Source organism: Oryzias melastigma, linkage group LG1, assembly GCF_002922805.2.
Source record: "Oryzias melastigma strain HK-1 linkage group LG1, ASM292280v2, whole genome shotgun sequence".
Taxonomy (NCBI): domain Eukaryota; kingdom Metazoa; phylum Chordata; class Actinopteri; order Beloniformes; family Adrianichthyidae; genus Oryzias; species Oryzias melastigma.
Genome location: NC_050512.1, coordinates 1,619,545 through 1,639,219, shown reverse-complemented (window position 1 = coordinate 1,639,219; position 19,675 = coordinate 1,619,545). Strand labels below are relative to the sequence as shown.

General features: G+C 40.4%; 2 protein-coding genes across 8 annotated transcripts in view; one reads left to right on the top strand and one right to left on the bottom strand.

The window, feature by feature from the left end:
• Positions 1-1,549: 1,549 nt before the first annotated feature.
• Positions 1,550-5,065, bottom strand: LOC112137449 (fibroblast growth factor 20). Its single transcript, XM_024259789.2, has 3 exons — positions 4,066-5,065; positions 3,450-3,553; positions 1,550-2,613 (listed from the first exon to the last, which is right to left on the bottom strand). The coding sequence occupies exons 1-3, from the start codon at positions 4,523-4,525 to the stop codon at positions 2,368-2,370; spliced, it is 810 nt and encodes a 269-aa protein (XP_024115557.1). The 5' UTR covers positions 4,526-5,065; the 3' UTR covers positions 1,550-2,367.
• A 6,464-nt stretch (positions 5,066-11,529) lies between these two features.
• The window catches only part of micu3a (mitochondrial calcium uptake family, member 3a), a 43,746-nt gene continuing 35,600 nt past the window's right edge, over positions 11,530-19,675 (top strand). For 2 of the 7 annotated variants that reach the window (XM_024259466.2, XM_024259465.2), the window contains exons 1-3: positions 11,535-11,984; positions 16,279-16,426; positions 19,235-19,266. In XM_024259466.2, the coding sequence (XP_024115234.1) occupies positions 11,739-11,984; positions 16,279-16,426; positions 19,235-19,266 (426 nt within the window). In that variant the 5' untranslated portion in view covers positions 11,535-11,738. Of the gene's footprint in view, positions 11,985-16,278; positions 16,427-19,234; positions 19,267-19,675 lie in introns of all 7 variants that reach the window. The other 5 variants (XM_024259464.2, XM_024259462.2, XM_024259463.2 and 2 more) reach the window with 5 other exon arrangements.

The following is a 19,675-nucleotide window of genomic DNA, read 5'->3' as shown; positions in this document are numbered from 1 at the left end:
TAACTAAATGAAGACAGTTGTGGATGATGAACCTGAATATGGTTGGTATGGACAGAAAATAGACTCACTCCGATTTGTGGGTGCGTAATTCTTGATTTGTGCATAAATTAGGATTTGTGCATCGTATTCTTGATTTGTGTGTGTGTAATTTAGGATTTGTGCATAACTTTGGGTTTGTACATGTGTAATTCTTGATTTGTAACTCGTATCATATGTTCTGTGCACAAGTTAAAAAATGTAAAAAATACAATTTACACATGTACAAATTCAAATTACAGCAGTTTGAAACTAGTTACACACAAAAATCTTTAAGGAATATGCACAAATCAAATCCTAAAAGACTGCAAATTTCGTTAAAGAACTATAAAGGAGCGCAGAAGTTGACCTTAATTTAAAAAAATATATATTAGTAAAATTGCTTAAAAATACCTAAAAGATGCCAATTTTTCAAAAATATTTGGTGTGTTGCTTAAATACGAGATAAACTGCCCAAAAAACATTATTAGATGCCAAATTAGCCAAAAAAACTAGATTGTTGCTTAAATACTATCTAAACTCCAACATTGACTAAAATTTCTCAGAAAACAAAATTAGTCAAAAACATTAGCATGACGCTAAAATGGAAGCTAAACTCTAAATTAGCCAATTAAAAACCCCAGTAGATAACAAATTAGCCAAAAACGTTAGCATGTTGCTAAAATATTAGCTAAACTCAAACATTTTTGAAAATTACTATAAAAGATGAAAACATAGCCCATGAATATATTTAAAGGTTTGTCGCTAATCTTCTTAAAATTTGAATTTGAAGACTTTGTCATTAATTTCCTGTGGGGTGTATTTTACTCGAAATTTCAAAAACTATAAAGATTCTGAATACCAAAAATACAAACAGTAATATCCTGAACGAGCTGAACGTTTTGATAACGAGAGTTCTGGAAACACAGGAAGTGTGACTGAGCTTTTCCGTTCCAAAAAACGTACAGAAAGGAGCAGGAGAATCACTATAGTGTGAATGCTGACTAAACATGATCAGTCCAGTCGTGCAGTTTTGAGTCATTACAGTTTGCTACAACACGAGTGTTAAACGTTCATCATGTCCTCTGATTGTGAGCAGGTTAGGGTGCACGCGGGGCGGAGACTTCGCCACGCTCACTTCCTGAACCGCGGCATTAGTCTGAGCCTTTTCAGTCGATCGGTTTTCTGATCCAACGCAATTTGAATTAAGCAATACCCATAAACCAAGCTTTTGTCGTGTTTTATATAGGTCCTCTATGAGGAAAATGCTACAAGAACATGTAAAGCATAAAGAAGACCAATTTTCATCTGAGTGGGTCTGTAAATACTTAATACATAAAATTAGTGGAGCAAATAGTACCGATAGTTTTTTTTATGATCTGCTGCTTTTTCATTAAAACTTTCAATAAAGGATCAATAAAGTTCTATTCTACTCTATTTAAATGTGTTTCCTCCGTAAGCATGAGGTCTGTGAAAACACTCCTGTACGGTTTCTTTCAGTCACACTCAAGAGAGTCAAAGTCTAAGAAAACAATTAAAAACCAAAATGTTTTCTTTATTACATTTTTTAATTCATCTCATACCTGGAAAAATATATTTTCAAAATAAATAAATATAAATACACTGTCTGTTCCTGGAAACAACATAATAAATTAGAATAGAATCTTTTAGCAGAAATGTCCTCGTCTGTCTCATGCTCGTTTGACAGCAGTCGTTCAGACAGCAGCTCAATCCTTCACTGAATATTAGAATCTTATGACACTCCGGTAGACTCGTCTTCTCGACCTCCATGTGGACTGAAGTAAAGTCCCATTTTGAAGCAGCATCTATTCTTGTGTCCATCGACTACTTTCCAGTGCGTCAAACTACCCTTTCCTTGTAAACAAATCCTACGTTTCAGTGGATCAGTCCAATGATGTCCTAGCAGCCTCTGTGATAAAAAAGACCGTGAGACTGAAGAGTCTCTGATTCAGCAGCCTCCAGCAGCCAGGGCTTATTCTCCTCTATCGGGTCCACATCTGTCCAGTTAAACATGGAGTCTGGGCCGACTCACGTTAGGTTTACAGAATCAGAACTGAAGAGAAATCCACAGGTTGATGAACGTCCAGCAGGGCTTTTGCATAGAAGGACGTCTGAGTTTTCTTTACGTGTTTTCCACAGGAGACTCCTCCATCACACTTTCAGACCGGTCGGATTCTCTCCGTCCCTCCTCCTTTCCAGCACTGACGCGGTCCAATGACATGATCCTCTGCTGTCCAGATCAACAACATCTTCCATCTCTTGTGAACGGCAGATGAGATTAGGAGCAGGTATGTTAACATGTTCCTCAGAACCAGAGCATCATGTCTGGTTTCAACTCTGACCCAAAATGTCCTTGTACAGTTCTGGAACTCTGTCTGGGTCTACAGGTCTCGGCAGGAAGTGCGTGAACTTCTGATGTCGCCTTGATCGTGTTCCATCCCGAGATGTCCCATCTTTGTTCAACGCCACAAAGTAAAAGGACCCTTTATCTCCATGCCGGTAAATGTTGGAGGAGTAGGTGTTGTACCAGTTTTCCTCAAACTGCTCCCTGAACACACACTCTGCTGACAGCTTCGCCTTTAAAAGAACACAATTAGGGATGTTAGTTTTCTGGAGCAAAAGGTGCCACATCCTAGGTGCTGAGTAACACAGACTGTTAGCTGACAGGCACTAGAACACGAGTCAAAGTCAAGGCCCGGGGGCCGGATCCGGCCCTCCAGGTAATCCTATCCGGCCCTCCAGATCATTTTATTTTATTGTTATTAATGACCCGATGTTATCTTGTGCTCATTTCTAACTTGTATAATTTTGACAAAATATATTTTTATGGAGAGTAAAATACTGAAAGTTATTTAAGGTTTAAGTTGATTTATTCTGGAATAATATTCCTGTCTTTTTATTATTCAAAATTATGTTAAAAAGTTACAGTTTTAAAGTTTTAAAAATTGGCATTCTGCTAGCTTTTTGGACTATTTTGACATTTACTAAGATTTTTTTGGCTATTATGGATTTTAGCAAATATTTCAGCTACATGCTAGCTGGTTTAGCTAATTTAGACTTTTTCCTTTTTTTGTCCGTTTTTTAATCTAGCTAACATTTACTAAATATTTACGAAGTGTTTTGGCTAATTTAGTTTTTTTCAGTTTTTTAGAGTTAAGCTAATATTTCAGCTACATGCTAGCTTTGTTGGGTAATTTAGGCTTTTTTAGGATATTTTGAAATTTTGCTAATATTTTAGCTGGCTATCGGCTTCAGCGTTTTCAGCTTTTAACTTCAGCATTTTCAGCTATCAGCTACAGTGCTTTAGCTATCAATTTATCAATTGTCTATCAATCATCTATCAATTGTGCGATTGGGTTTGATACCTCTGTTCTAGAACAATGTTCACACATAAGGAGGACATGTGTTCTTACCGAGCCATACAGTTCGCCCTTGTTGTTCATGGCGAGGTAAAGGCCGCTGTCCACCCCTCTGATGCTGACAAGCCCCACGGCGAGACTTATGAACTCCAGGATACCTGCACAGATGTGTCACATGGCACTGACATCAGAACTGAATACATCAAATGAAATAACAAATATTCGTGGATATTACAGTAACAAAAGAGAGCTGTATCTCAAAGAAAAAAAGCTTGAAACTAAACATGAACTCCCTTCAGTTGCAGCAAAGAATGGAATAGCAGCTGCAGGCATAAAGTTCCATCATGCACTGGAGGTGATCTCCAAAAAGACTACTGCTGATGCTGCACGTGCTGTAAACTCCATGTCTTAAAGTCTTCAGTTTGGTCCAAAAGACAGAAAGTGGCACAAACATATTCCATCTGTGAGAGGATTCATCCAAACACAAAGCGTTTCGGCCTAAAGATGGGAGTGGAGACAGTTTCAGCTGAAGCCTGGGACGCTGCCTGGCTTTGGGCTGAAACTGCTGAACCTCATCCATCACTTGTTTTACATGAATCTGTTAATGTCGCATCACGTTTACGCTGGCTTTAAAACAATGAACAATCATGTCATGAATACATGTTCGCACCGAATCTGCTGTGGTCTCTCCGGGTTCCCTGCACGGTGCCGTCAGGATGGATCTCCAGGTGGAAGCCGGTCCTGCAGTAGAGCTGCCTCCGCCGCAGGATCCCCTTCAGATGGCTGAGATCCGCTAAGCTCCGGGAGAGTCTCTCTGCGGACACCAGGTGCTCCTGCTGCCCCTGGCCCCCCATGATCAGTCCGGTGACGGAGTCCACGGCCCCAAAAGGGGTGAGAACGAAATGCGAGCCAACCGGAGCCTGCGCGCCACCGAAGCTTTCCAGAAATCCGTGCGCGAAGCTCCCAAGCTCGGCCGCTGCCCCCATCACAGATCCACCCACAGAATCCGAGTCAAGTTCTGAGGAGAGCGCAGAGCCTCTGATGAGCGCGGGAGAAGCCAACGGAGGCAAAAGTTGGCTTTGCGCACAGAGCCGATCCTCAATGATCCAGCGCCAGTTAGATCTGCACATAAGTCAGCTGGAGGTCCTCCGTTCTCCTGACGTCCGTGCGCTGCGCTCCGGGTGCAGCAGTCAGTCTGTCCTCCTCTCCTCTCCTCACCTTTTATCCCATCTCCTCTGCGCTGTCTCTCCTCCTCGCGTTGGGATCCACCCCCTCCCTCACCGTTCCTCTGACTCCACAAATCCCCTTTAGTCTCTGACTCAGCTGGATTCTCCGCAGCGCAGGGAACCAGCCGCTAAATGCCACGTTTGTGCAAAAATATAAGCGCATCATAAGTCGCACTGGCTTTGGAATCTATCTTACTTTTTATTGATAGAAAATAAAACCCGCAAATGAAATGATCTCTATCCTCTTTTCTCTTCGGGACACTCATCCGAAGCTCGGGCCGAGTGGAGAAGACTCACTCCAAAACACGCCATCCGCGCGCGCGCATCTTTGGACGTTTCCACTGAAATAAACGGGACCAGAGAAAGTGTGCGCGCGCGCGCTTGCACAGGCTGTCAAAGCTGAGATTTGTTGAAACTCCGAGCGAGCTCAGGTTGGACTCGTGACTCAGGTGCTGCATTTGAGGAAAACCCCCATTTGCGTAATTTTCACACTCGGCTGCTGATTTATCGCTTCTGTTTAATGTAAGTAAGCCGCACTTTTACAGCCTCCGTGCAGACACAACACACACATACAGCCACACACCTGTGCAAACGACATCACTTGACTGTCAATCCCTTCATTGATCTTAAACTGATGCTTTGAACAGCCCATATAGATCCTTAATTGTGGTCTTAAAAGTCATATCAAAGCCAGAGAGGCTTCAAAGGCCACAGATCTTGTAAGAGGATCAGGCAATAACAGCCTGAACACATTTCTGTTTGAACTGCAAAGCCCCCCCACCCCCACCACACACACAGGAGCAGAAGGTGCACCTCCTGAAATAATACAATTTATACCTTACATCACGTGTCAAGGTGAAGACCCAGACAAAATATCTATTTAGAGTAAAATATTGAAAGTTATTTAAGGTTTAAGTTGATTTATTCTGGAATAATATTCCGCCTTTTTATTATTCATAATGTTAAAAAAATTACAGTTTTGAAGTTTTAAAAATTGCCATTTTGCTAACTTTTTGGACTATTTTGGCATGTACTAAGATTTTTATGCTGTTTTGGAGTTTTGCTAATATTTCAGCTAAACACAATTTTTTGGGTAATGTAGGCTGTTTTCAGTTTTTTATGATATTTTGAAGTTTAGCTATTTTTTAAGCTACATGCCAGCTGTTTTGGCTAACCTGTCTTTCGTAGTTTTTTAGGCTAATTTGGCGCTAATATTCTAGCTGGCTATCAGCTTCAGTGCTCTCAGCTTTTAACTTCAGCATTGGAGCTATGTACTGTAGCCTACTTCAGCGCATCCAGCTATCAGCTTCAGTATTTTCAGCAATTAACTTCAGCTTTTTCACCTTTTAACTTCAGTGTTTCCAGCTACCAGCTTCCGCATTTTCAGTTATTAACTTCAGCATTTTCAGCTGTTATCTTCAGTTTTTTTTCAGCTATTAACTTCAGCATTTTCTTCTTTTATCTTCAGCGTTTTCCAGCTATCAGCTTCAACATTGTCAGCTATCAATTTTAGAGTTTACATTTTTTAACTTCAGCGTTTTCAGCTATTACCATAAGCGTTTCCAGCTATCAGCTTCAGCATTTTCAACTATTAACTTCAGCGTTTCCAGCTATTAACTTAATTGTTTTCAGCTATCAGCACTATCATCTTCAGCGGCCAAATTCAGCTTACAACATTCACACTAGCATTATCACAGGTAATCGTATTTATCTAATTCATGATTATGTTAAGTTACAGTTTTAAAGTTTTAAAAATGTGTTCCATAAATGTTTATCCTGTTCGCCTCGCGACCTAAGATGTGTTTTGGATTTTGGCTCCTTGCGTGATTGAGATTGACACCCCTGCCTTACATTGAAATGAGCCTTTGACCTCTTCAAGCGCCAATGCTTCAGTTTACTGCACTCAGAATGTACCTGAAGGAAATAAAACAAAAACAGAAAGCTGAAGTCAACGACAACAAAAGGACGCAGAATGTGATGACCGATCAGAAAAAGGTGTTTTTCCATCTTTTCCTGCCTCTCATCTCATTGATCCTGACCATTTTTGTCAAACACCCCTGAAGGTCCCCTACGGCATTGATACTGACAGTTCTGCAGCCACACTCGTGCAAAGCAACGCACGCCTGCCCCCATGCTACTCCCACTCGAGCAGCTTCCCTCTCCTGGGAGTCCGGTTGAATGGGCCGTGGGCGCAGAAGTGTGCATGCGGGTCACGTCGTCGTTGGGTTCCTCTCTGCACCACCCACCCTCCTCCCAGTTGATTAGTATTCATGAGCCACATTCACATAAAGATGACTGGGTCGATCTCTACGGCCTCAGGCTGATCACATGTATCGACTGTTTTATGAAGATGTCAACATCACGTCCTCACAGCGGTTCCCAGGGTCACATGACCTGGATCAAGACAAAGGTGGGGAAAAGCAGCAGTGATGGGGATGATGAGGCCCCTGGGATGGACCCCAGCCCCCCACTCTCAGCATGGCATTGAAAGGCTGGGTAATGGAATATCTGAAAAACAGAAGCCTGAAGGGATTTCATGGTGAGAAGAACTCTTTCTTTGGAATGATTTTAGTTTTTTCTCAGTAGAGATGTTGTCAGAACAGCACACAGTCTTTAAACTGTCCTCCGTTCAAAATGAGCATGAAAACTTCTGTGAATCTTTTAGCCCAATCATTTGTCACTGCAGTGACTCATGAATGACAGGAGCAGCTTAAGACTTTAATAATCACAACCAATCTTTTTTGTTGTTTTTTTTGAAGAAGAAGTTTTGCTTTATGATTGTTTGATGTGTTTTCAGCTAAGCAGCAGTGATTCCGTGGCCTATGTGTGAACAGGTGATGGGCTCTTCCATCAGCCTTCTGCCCTTTCTTCTTCCTGCATCAAAGTCACCAGAAAAGCCCCATCAGGTTAGCATTAGTCATACATGTAAAGACCCAAATGAATAGTTTATCTTTGATATTTCTTCATCACTGATTGCTTTGATCCTCCACTGAAATCTGAATCTGCTGGCCTTCCATGAAAAGTGAAGACACAGCACAAAAATCCCACTGATTATTTACAATCCACCAATGGAGGAAACTGTTTTTGTCATGACCTATGACCCAGAAAACATGAATAAAGATGAAATTGTTGGTTTGGATTTTCCCTTAGTAGAAGTGCTGTCAGGCTGTTGGCTGTTTAGTTGGCAATTCAGAAAAACATCAACTCAGACTCAACTTTAAACTCATGAGAAAAATAAACAATTGTGGTTTAAAAGGCCTATGCCATGATGTTCTTTAGCCTTTCAGAGTAAACTCCATATTTATGATATATTACCTGCTGCATGGCGCCCGGGGAACACATGGTTTTTGATTATTTGAACATTCCAGACAGCTACACCTGGAATGTGTTCAAGTAGGTATTTATTTAATTTAATTATCAAGAATTAAATAATAACCACTAAAAAAATGTTTCAGGATAATATCATTTCTCTCAAGCCGGGACGCAAACCCCCAACCTCTACAATGCAAGGCAGCCGCGCTAACCACTGCACTAACATTTAGAGTGAGTGATCCAGCACAGTCGATCTTTTGACAGACATCTCCAGTGTTTCAGGTGTAAATATTTCCATTGTTAAGGGTTAAAAAACAAAAAAATAACTGGATCACCAATTAAACTCTTCTTTTCTGACCAAAAACAAGAATATTTTTCAACTTTGTCCACTTTACCTCTTCTTCCTTCCTTTTTTGACCTTAAAGTTTTCCCTGAGGGCTTGTTTTGCTGCTTTTTCATCCTCAAAGTTGTAAAGACGCACTAACAGCGACAACATTCCCCCCACCAGGTTAGACAGCAGCTGCGTCAGACAAGGAGGGGCGCAGCACCAGGCAAAATGATTATGGAAAATGTAGTTGTAGTGTAGTTTACTTTTGGCTAATCCCTTTCGGGGTCGCCACAGCCTAACAGCACCCACTGTTTCACATCAGTGATTTGGCCCTTCCTGACACAACCCTGTACTTGAGGTGCACAGGGACCCAGTTAGGCAGCAGGTCAAGGGTCTTGGACCCAATCTGGGTGGGGATCAGTGGACAACCCCGGGAATCGAACCCAAACTATTTATAGGATATGAGTTATTTTTCTAAGCAATTTTATACCCAGAAGTAAGACGCCTCGATCTCTGAAGCTCCGCCTTTCACTCCTTGTGGTTACCGCCCATTTCATGACGTCTTCTTTTCTCTCACAAAAATAAACAGTATCCACATTTTTTTAAAGATGGATGCATATGGAGCTAAAGCGGGGCCAATATTATTTTAAACACGAATAAACTGCTGAAAGCTGGGGGGCGCTGGTGTGTGGCTCCAAGGTTAGGGAGCTCTGATTTAATGGGAACTACCATCAGCTCTGCAGGAGCTGCAGGAGGAGAAGGGAGACAAGCACAAGGCCGATTGATTATGTGGAGGTCCTCCTCAGCCCAGTCAGGAGTTATCAGTGAGTCCCGCTACCGGGCCGGAAAAGCGTCATATGCAAAATGTTCAAAGGTCCTACGCAGTTTTAACATGGTGTTCTGTGGGCTTATGAAGGGCGACCTACCACAGAGCCTTTTTATTCCAGCATAAAGACGTTTTCTTCGCCTGTATTTAACTCAATAGATGGGGTTTTGAACAGGCTAGAGAGGTGTACGCGATAAAACTCTGATTTTTACACCCGTCTTAGGACAACTTTAGACTACGATAGTACAGACTAAACGTCCATTTTCTGACCGTAATTATCACAAATCTCAAGAGTCAGTGAACGCACCGGAACTGAAGTTCCCACCCTCATCGATTTTGATTGGTCCTCGTTTTAGCCCCGCCCCAACACAACATAACAGGGCCAAAAGTTTTGTAACTGAAACTTTCAGATTTGAAAACGAAAAAAAAAATAGTTGAAAGTGAAAAAATGATTTGAAACTGAAAAATAAGTTTTGAAATTGAAATTATGAGTTTTGAAATCTAAAAAACAGAACATTTGAAGCTGAAAATAGAAAAAAGTTTTGGACATTTATATATTTTTTGACCAAACACCAATATTCTTTTCTATTTATTTTATTTGAGTTTCAAATATTATTGGCCCTGATTTAGCAACAGCAACAGCAAAATAATTGAGTTGACTGAATGACATCATTTTTTCTTTAAAGTGGCCCCACCATGAAAATTCTACTTTTTGAGGTTTTAAGTGCATTTTACTGTTCATTCCTCTCTATAAAGAACCCTAAAGCAGTATTTTGATCCGTTCATGTATTTCTGAGTAATCCTCTAAAAACCTTCACCGTCTGCAGCAGCCCCTCCCATACCCACGAAAACAAGCGGGTCCTATCGTGCTGATGTCAGCATGATGTGAACCGCCCCCACCAGGAAGAATCTATGCTACAAGCCCCACCCCCAGACTACAACAAACACACCCACTTGTAGATCAACTTGTATGTAACCTGCAGAGAAAACAACAGATTGTAGGACGTCTTGAAGTTTAGAAAATGCTTTCTTTTTTTTTTGGCTGTGAGAGGTTTAGGTGTTTGCTTAAACTTCCAAAAGAAGATTCAGCACATCAGAACTGGTTGGATTTTATCTTTGAGAGCGCACAACCTTGGCTGTTCTTTACCCCATATTCTGACATACTGCCCGTACTACAGGCCGGCTCAGCATTAGATCAGGTATCTCAGTGTTTTTCAACCTTTGTGCTGATCAGGTGGGCCGCAGGGATGATTCATGTTCACTGATCTAAAAACATGAGTCACATGACTAAAAAAAAAAGATCTTCAAATACGTGTAATCGCAAATATGTGGAAGCCTTTTTAATGAAGAAAAAAGTGTTTATAACAACGCATAAGCTGGTTGCTGTTTAATGAAGTTGGAGGGATGCTTTATAAATGATTAGTCAAGTGTTAACTAATTATTCATAGATGTAGTTATTATAAAGTGTTACTAAAACATGTGGAGCATGTTTCCAGACTGAGATTGAACTCCAAAGTTTCTTGTCACCTCTTCACTTTGAAAACTCTCCGAGAGGATGAGAAAAGGCAGATCTCCACTGACTCCTCTTTGAAACACTAATAGGATGTTAAAATACAAAAATAAAAGCATCATGAAAATGCACTGTTCTCTATTTCAAAAACATGAACTTTATTATATTTCTCACTCATACACAGTTTAAACTCAAACATTTATGAAAAGCTAAATACATTTTTAGGGAAGCACATGGAAACATAAAGTAACTTTTTTTCTGTCCATTTCTATACCTGTAGATATTACATTGAGGATTCCAGTCAGATCAAGAGGATTTTCAGATTCATCGCTGACATTCCAGTAAAATACTGTTGAGTTTACAGAAATCCGTTATAGTGTGCCAAAAGAAAAAATGTCCCTTCCCGTTTGGACGGCCCAGCTGATTTGAGATGTTTTGATGAGCTTTACTGACGACCAAGTGTTTGCAAACAATGTGGCTTGTTGACTATTTTCTGTTTTATATTTAGATGTATTTGCAATTCCTGGACAGCAGAACCAAAAAGGGATATCTTAAATAAGTTGAGGTCACTAGAATAGGACTACCATAGACATTCAGAATAAATGAAGAGTCACTCGAGCGTTTTAACTAATAAACTGCAGGTGAGGTCGATATTAAGTAGGTACATAAAAAGAAAAACATAAAGAAAAATAAAATGTATCTATACATTTTAACACAGAAATGATTAGATTCGAGAAAAAAAAGTTGACAGTGGAAAAGAAGTTTTGAAAATAAAAATTTTGAGTTTTGAAACAAAAACAAAAAAACAAAAAAAACAACGAACATTTGATGCTGAAAATAATTGAGTTTAATTCAGAACAGCAACATTTTGGGGGCATTTTACTTCATTTCTTTTTTTTTTTGATCAAACGCAAATATTTTTTCAAAATGTTTTATTTTGGTTTCAAATATTTATGCCCCCAAAGTAGCTCCATAAGTCCAGTCAATGTTCACTCACTTTCACTGCGTTAAACATCCACGCGGCCTCGCGCCCATACTGTCTCACTTCTCGCGAGGAGACAGATGAAACGCGATAGTTTTGGGTCGCCTCAAACCTGCATCCAGGATCGCTGTTTAGGCAGCAGCAGCAGCAGCAGCAGCAATGGCCGCGTTCCGCAGAGCGGCAGCCCTCACCGGGAGGCTGCGGCTATGGTCGGTGTCTGGAGGGGAGCTCCCCGGTGGGCGGGCCGCTAGCAGGGCGCGGGTCCAGCGCTGTCTGACGGTCGGTTTGTGCGTGACTGCGGGGAGCGCGGCGGTCCTTTACTTCTATCGCGGCAGAAAGACAGCCAGCAGCTCCCTGATCAACGGCTGGCGTCCGTCCATCCCGACCGTGGAGGCCAAGGAGCGGGTAAGCGAGGTGGCTGAAGGCGCAAACTGACTGTCCGGTTAACGTGACACGTCGTGTGGCGGTGGGATGCCTCCAGCCTCGCCGGTGGAACCAGTCGGTGCAGCAGCGGCACTGTTGGTCTGCAGGACGGTCTCCTGCGCTCTCTCCACGGGCTGTGGTGCTGAAACTGCTGCTGTGGCAGCAATGACACGGAGCCCAATCAGGGTCAGCCTAAAGGGAACAAAAACAGATTGAAAAATAGACATTGTAATTAGAAAAAAGATGACAATGTGAAAACAAGGCATTGCATGTTTGAATCAATCAATCAATCAATAAATATAAATAAAATAAAACATGTTTTGAAAATAAAAAAAGCCCTAAAAAATTGGAGTAAATCTTGATAAATAAATAAATAAATAAATGTTTGAATAACAAAAATATAATTTGAAAATTTGAAGAAAAAAAAATATTGAAAACTTGAATTACAAAAAGCAATACATGTAAAAATTAGCATTTCAAAAATAATGCATCTGTTAGTAACAGTTGATGTCTTGAAATAATCAACTTTTTTTCTTTCTTTTCTGAATCTTCACTTTTAGTCCTCAGTTTACAGTTTCAAACTATATACGGAGCTGTGTGTTGTAGTTCCGGTTTAGAATAAGACCTTATTTGCTTCCGGTCTGTATGCATCGACTTAGCAAATCTCTGTGTACTTTCCCTGGTATTGGTTTATTTTTGTTATTTCTTACATTGTTGTTAGTTTGTAATGATGTGTATACACAATCACACCCAACAAGGTCAAGTTTGCCTTCCTGAATCCCCAAACACCCAGTACTTGCAAAACACTATCATGTACTGTATGATCATGTGACTTCTTGGGATGAGACGTAGCTCTGTTGGAACATTAAAACCTGTTCAACAGAACCTTGAACATTTACCCAAACTCTGAATTGACTGTCGGATTACTGATCGTACTCTCAGCTGGTGATGAGGAGCCTCTGCCTTCTTCATGGAGCAGTAGCAGCGTGCGCTAACGGGCATCTTCACTCGTGTTGAGACGCTTTAGGAAATGCTCCAAATGGTTCCCGATCTGCATCTCTGTGCTGCAGCTGCATGACAGCTAACAAAACTTCATCAAATACTGCCACTAGTAACAGCATTTAGCTTTGGAGTCACATAAAATATGTGAAACAATGCAGCAGTCTGCATCTTTGCTGACGGAAATTCAAAAGCTGATGGAAATTCATGTTGGCAACATGAATTTCCATCAGCTTTTGAGCTGGTTGGATGCAAATACGTGCAAATAACATCAGTTACCTTTGAAGTTTACTATGTAGGATGTAAAAATACAACAGCAGCCCACTGCCCCAACCGGAAATGACTGAACGAATGCAGAAGTAGGTCGTGCATATAGCCCATTCTGATTTTTGAGGTTTTGCTGCTGAGCTGATCCTAATTTCACATGGGGGCGGGGCTTTGAGCTCATTGGCTACCCGAGAATGCATCCCATGATTCCCCAAGAGGTTATGGTGATGTGACGTTCTTTCTGCTGCAGAATATTGTCTGTTTATGCGTCACTCTGATCAAAGTTAAGTAGAGAAGTATCCCTGCTGTGCAGTTTTATGTTGCTAATGTTGCAGTGTACCTTTCGTGGTTTCGTGTTTGGGGGATTTTTTTTCAGCTCGACTTCACTGTTGATCTCGTCAGTGGATCTCCTCCATGCTGTTTTTCACACAGACGTGCAGCATGGCAGCGTTACAATAATCTTCAGTGATCAGATCCTTGTTTTCATCCTCGAAAGTACCTAAATTAAAGCTAAAAATTATTTTTTTAAACGTTTTGCAACATATATTTTTATTATAAAATGTATAAAGTACTTCAAAACTCAAACAAACATATATAACATCAAACATGTGCTCATTGAGGCCTATTTATAAAAACAAAACACAAATAACATCTTTGATCTCATGAATAATAAAACAATATTCAAGATGTTCATATAAACCAAAGTGCATCATTAGGCACTGCATCTTTAAATAAACTAAATGGATGGAAGGAATAGTTTACAACTTTAAACTCTTCACTGTGTCCTCTGCTGCTTCCGTACAAATTCACCTTCAGGAGTTATCTTTGGAATTCAACTCCCACAATGAATGAGGGAACATTTTTTCATTAGTGCAGATACTCATTTTTATTTATCAGACTATGTCGTGTCATGAAGGCTCTAAAGCTCGTTGCTGATCCACGCACATGCAACGCATGGACCAAGTATGAAGGTTAGGGACGGATCACAAATCTCACGGTTCGGATCATTTTTTGGGATCAGTAAAAAGTATAAAAACAAAAAACAGTAAAAAAAACAAGAAAAAACAAAATTAATTTTTGGAAACACTTCAAAAAGTAAAAAACAAGAAATAAGAAAAGAAAAGCCTAAAAATTACTTTTTTTGACAAGCTTTAAAATATATATTTGATAAAACATTTGTGGTGGACCGAGCAGTGAAGGCAAGGACAGCCAAAAATATATATAAAAATATTTACATGTATTTCAAAAAAGATCTCAGTGAACAAAAATCGACCCTTAAAAGAGGTCAAAGTAACAAAAGTAACTGAAGCTTTAAATAGGAGGACAAATCAACAACTGAACAGACAGACCAACAAACTTACACTGACCTAAATGGAAACACAAGGAAACATATATAGTGGCTGATCAGACCAACTAGACACACAAGGGGAACTGAAAAAGACTAAGACAACAGAAATACAGCAAACACAAAATTAACTTGTCCATCCTAAAGTAAACCAACATAGAAATAATGAAACCAATAAACATAAAGTAGAATGTAAACTGAATCAGTTTTTATAACAAAAAGAGTTCCCGGGCAGTGGTTCAGTCCAATTAGCTCCGGCTGCTTATAAGGCCTGTGCTGGCTGGCTTGATTTGTGTCAGGCCTGACATGGTGGCTCCAGCAGCAGCAATGGTCCCTACAGCACCGCTAACTCAAAAAACACAAGACTAAATTCATGAAAGTAAACTGAAATAAAGCTTAAATTATGTGTCAATAAATCTATATTTTAAACCAAACTAATTTGTATCCTTTAATTGAAAGAAAATATATCTAAAGGTGTGTACAGGTGAGTGTTTGGTGCAGATTACTGCCCTGATGGTGTGGCAGCGTAGGCAGCCACCACAACATTTAAAAAGTACTTCAGGTACTTCAGGCTAGGTGTTAGCCAAAACACCTAGCATATACAGTAGCTTAAAAAATAGCTAAACTTCGAATTAGCCTAAAAAACAGAAAAAAAGCCTAAATTAGCCAAAACAGCTAGCATGTAGTCTAAATATTAGCTAAACTCTAAATTAGCCTAAAAATCTTAGTGAATGCCAAAATACTCTACAAATAATTAAAATGCAGGATTATTATTCCAGAATTAATCAAATTTAACTTTATCCAAGCTAGAATTAAACGTTATACAAGTTAGAAATGAGCTCAAGATAACATCGGTCCATTAATAACAATATAATAAAATTATCTGGATCCGGCCCTGAACTTGCTTTTGTAAGTGCACATCTTTAATTTATGATTCAAACTACCCCCCTGGTGCACACACTCTTAAGTTAGATTGCATTGCATTCCCATGAGCGAGGCCTTCATCTTTTGTTGCAGAGTTCCATCAAAGCTTTATGAATGAACCTGCATCCTCATTAGCATGCTTGCTGAGTTCAGCAGTAACCTACGGGTGCTGCCTCCTGCAGACAAACAGGTTTAAATTTGGAAACCTTTCTGCTAATTACACAGCCTCACGCTGCACTGTCTGTTGACACAGCAGGTTTTGCACACCGCAGCTAATCAAGTTTTGGTCCAGCATCCCGCTGAGAAGGACGCTGATGAAAACACAGAGGGGGAACGAGAGAGTTATCGAGTCGATCGTGTGATTGGTGTGTGTTTGTGTGTCCTCCTGTCTCACTGCACCAAATACGTTGGCTCTATTTTTAATCCTGCAGAGCTAAATGGAGAAAGCTGTTGCCAAGAATAGACGGATCTGCTCATTTTTGAGGTTGAAAGCCGAGAGGAAGGACCTGCAGGCTGCAGTCCTGTAGGAGCTGCAGTACAGCCTTGGATGAGCGGAAGGCTTTTGTGGAAGCTCCACTCAAAGTGTTGCTTTCTCTTCTCAGATCAGATCTGATGGTTAAAAATAAACATTTTTGTTTTTAACAAATGTCGTTTATGTTGTCATTTCAACTGATAGAGTGATCATCACCTCCAATAATCTATGCCAAAGATTTGAGTTTTTGTTTGGATTAATGTCTGCAGGCACAACCGTTTAATATTGAGGAGGGGGACGTGTACATTTCCTCCCATGAGCATCGGTTCCATATGTTCAGTTCAATGGAGTATGAAGGCCAGCTGTACATGACTCCCCAGAACTTCATCGAGTCCGTTACAATGAGTGAACCCAGAGGTGAGTATGAAAATAGAAAATATATCCTTTTTTGTCAGTTTTGTCTGATGCCATTGCAGTAAAATAATTCATTATTGTTATTAAAAAACAAATACTTATTTATTGATATTTTTTATTTTAATGTTGGAAAGGCTGTTAAATTAACATATTGTGTTTTCATTATTCTAAAAAAGGTTTTGAAGAAAATAAAAAGATATTTTTCTTTTTAAAATAGTTATATATCATAGATTACCAGGGTAATATATGGATTATTGCAATGTTTGCCATATAAAGATACAATCGGTATCGTTAGTCATCTAAGTAAATCGCATCGTGCCGTGAGTTACCCTGAGATCTACAGTCCTATTCGGAAGCAAAAGTTTCATACAAGTTTCCTGAGTTTTGGTAACAAACCGGGAGAGTCGCATGACTGAAAAAAACCATGGAATACGTAAAACGGCGAATAAAAAAACTCAAAAAAGTGTGGGAACACTGTATGTTACACCAGAAAAGTGCTCATTGAGGCTTATTTATAAAAACAAAACACTTATCTTAATGCTGCTTTCACACCGAACGCGGCCGAGGCGTCAAATTCACGTCTCTCTTTTGACACCTGTCAGATTTCCTGCTCAACGCCTTCACGCTCCTGCCGCGGAGCAACCACCGCAGTTGTTCTGGAATTCATTCGTCGTCACATCATGGATGATGTTGAGCGAGTAGCTTGGGTTTATATGTTTTGGAGAGCACAGCACATGGCTGTGTTTGTTTTCACCAGAGTCTGGTTCTGTTTACGTCACTCCTGCAGTGAGAGCTGCACCTCAGGGTCGTGTCAAACGTTACTTCCATCTGTCTGTGGTCCAGTCTGAGCTTTAATCCAAGAGAGGGGAATCAAAATAAAACTGAGGGATATTTTTATCATTATCTTGATGAAAATAAGGAAAACATCATAAACCCATGAAGCTAGAGCGCTACAGCGGCACTTGCGGTGGCTCTCCGGGCTGCCAGGCAGCTAACCGCCGATGGGCAATCAGAGCGTGGTCCACTGCCCAGAGTCCACAGCCTGGGCGGTAGACGTCGCTGGATCTGCCGTGAAACGATCAGCGGCTACAGCTATCAGCTCTGCTGTAACCTGACTAGCTCACTAGCTCGCTAAGCTATCCACCGGGTTGGCTAGCATAGCCGTCCATCCAGCTCAGGGAGCTCTGTGACGGGCTGACGATCTATCCAGGGGCTATCACGCCTTCGCCCAACAGTAACTGGGACAGCTTCCAGGCCCAAATGGATTAACAAAATCAATGGAAGTTCAGGACCAAAATCCTCACATCCAGCGGCCATCTTGAATGTTTATTTCTGCCCTTTGATCTAGTCACTGACAACGCCACGTGCTCAAAGCGTAGGGCCTGATTGGTTGAGACGCTCACCGCGCCTTAACGCGCTTGACGCCCAAATCGTGATATTGACTTAACGTTGAAACTTGACGCGCTTGGCCTTCCTACTGCGTTTGGTGTGAATACACCATAAATAGCAAGAATATTCTTATTCAAAAAATGTTTTTACATGACTAGCAGAGGTGGGACTAGGGTTGAGTCTGAATCCCCCCCTACTCTCTAACTACTAAAAAACTATATAATGGAGAACTATATTGTGTGCTGGATTTTAAAGATAATTCTGACATGATGCTCACAACTTTTCTTTAGTTTTTCTAAAAACCTGATATGACCTCATCGATTTCACGAAGTGAAAATCGAATAAAAACAAATATTCCACGATGTTTATTCATGACTGACTGTGTTCTGATGGTGAAAATGTGGATGCTTTATTAAAAAATTACATTTAAACACTTTTTTTTTGTTTGAAATTGTTCGACTGCAATGCATCTTGGTCTATATTCGCTAATCTAGTGACCATCGATGTACGCTAGTTTTTTGCAAAGACTTCTGGGAAGTTTCTAGTGTACTCGGTTTGGAATTAGTAGATTCAGACAGCACTAGAAAATGGCGAACGCACTATAAAGTGATTGGGGGGGAATTTGGACACAACCTAAGTCATTGTTTTGCAAGTCATAAGTAAGTCTCAAGTCTTTGTCCTCCAGTCACATAAAGTCCCATGTCAAAAGCAGTCAAGTCCCAAGTCGAGTCATAGTGAAGACCAACAATTCATAATTCGAGTCCAAGTCCTGTCGTAGATGGAGGGAGGCGGCATGTTCCATGCTGTGTTGAGTCTTGAAAGCATCATAGCATGATGTGTTCAAGTCCATTCTTGCAGTCGGATCAGATGAACTCTTTCCAGCCTTAAACCAGATGCTTCTTTATCTGTTGTTTAGTTTAAGATTGTTTGTAAGACACGTGTGCACACACACAAATTCCCCTCATACTCTTCATTTTATCCTGAACCATAGATAGAATGGTTTGTATATGCGACAATTGAAAAAACACAATCGTACAAAGTTTACAACAAACCTTTTTCTTCTGTAACACAGTGTTGCATGCAAACTGTGTGTGTGTTTATATCTGACCACTCATTCCCTTTCAGCAGCCAGCGTCCCATAATGTCCACTTTGAAGTTGAATTAGATGAACTTTGTTGTATAAAACAGAACAAAGTAGTATGCGCTTTAACAGCACACTACAAAGACGGACTCAGAGCACTTTAGACGCTCCGAACGGCTTTGTGATGATGAGTGGATATACAATGATTGTGCGTCTGCATGCATGTGTGTGGAAGAATACAGAACATTAAGGCTACATCGTACAGATGCTATCGGACTCAGCCCACCCAAACTCTCTTCTCCTGTTTCTGTTTCGTCCTCGTTTGTGTCATTCCGCTGCAGACAGGAGGCCCTGGAGGTCCTTGACCAAACAGGTGGGACATGTTTTGCTTCTGCTAAAAGCTTTTTATTTAATTCACAGATTTAGAGCTGCTGCAGCGATAAACTGTTGCATTTAGCCTATTGGTAGGATATATACTTCAGTCGGCTGGTGTTTTTTACATTATTTATTTGTACTATTCAGCATAAAAAAACAGAACTCCTCATTCATAAAAAAGTTTGATAATAATTTGATTACAAAGTGAATGAGGGTAAAAGCATGAAATCCATAACTATTTACTCAGGCAACGACTTGATTAACTCTATGTTTGATTGAAGGATTCATGGTCATGAATGAAGCTCATGGCATTAGCCAAACTAAAAGTTGTGGGATTGGTTGGAATATTGTAACAGCTTCAGATCAACGTGGAAAATGGCTTTTTAAGAGATTTAGATTGTGGGATT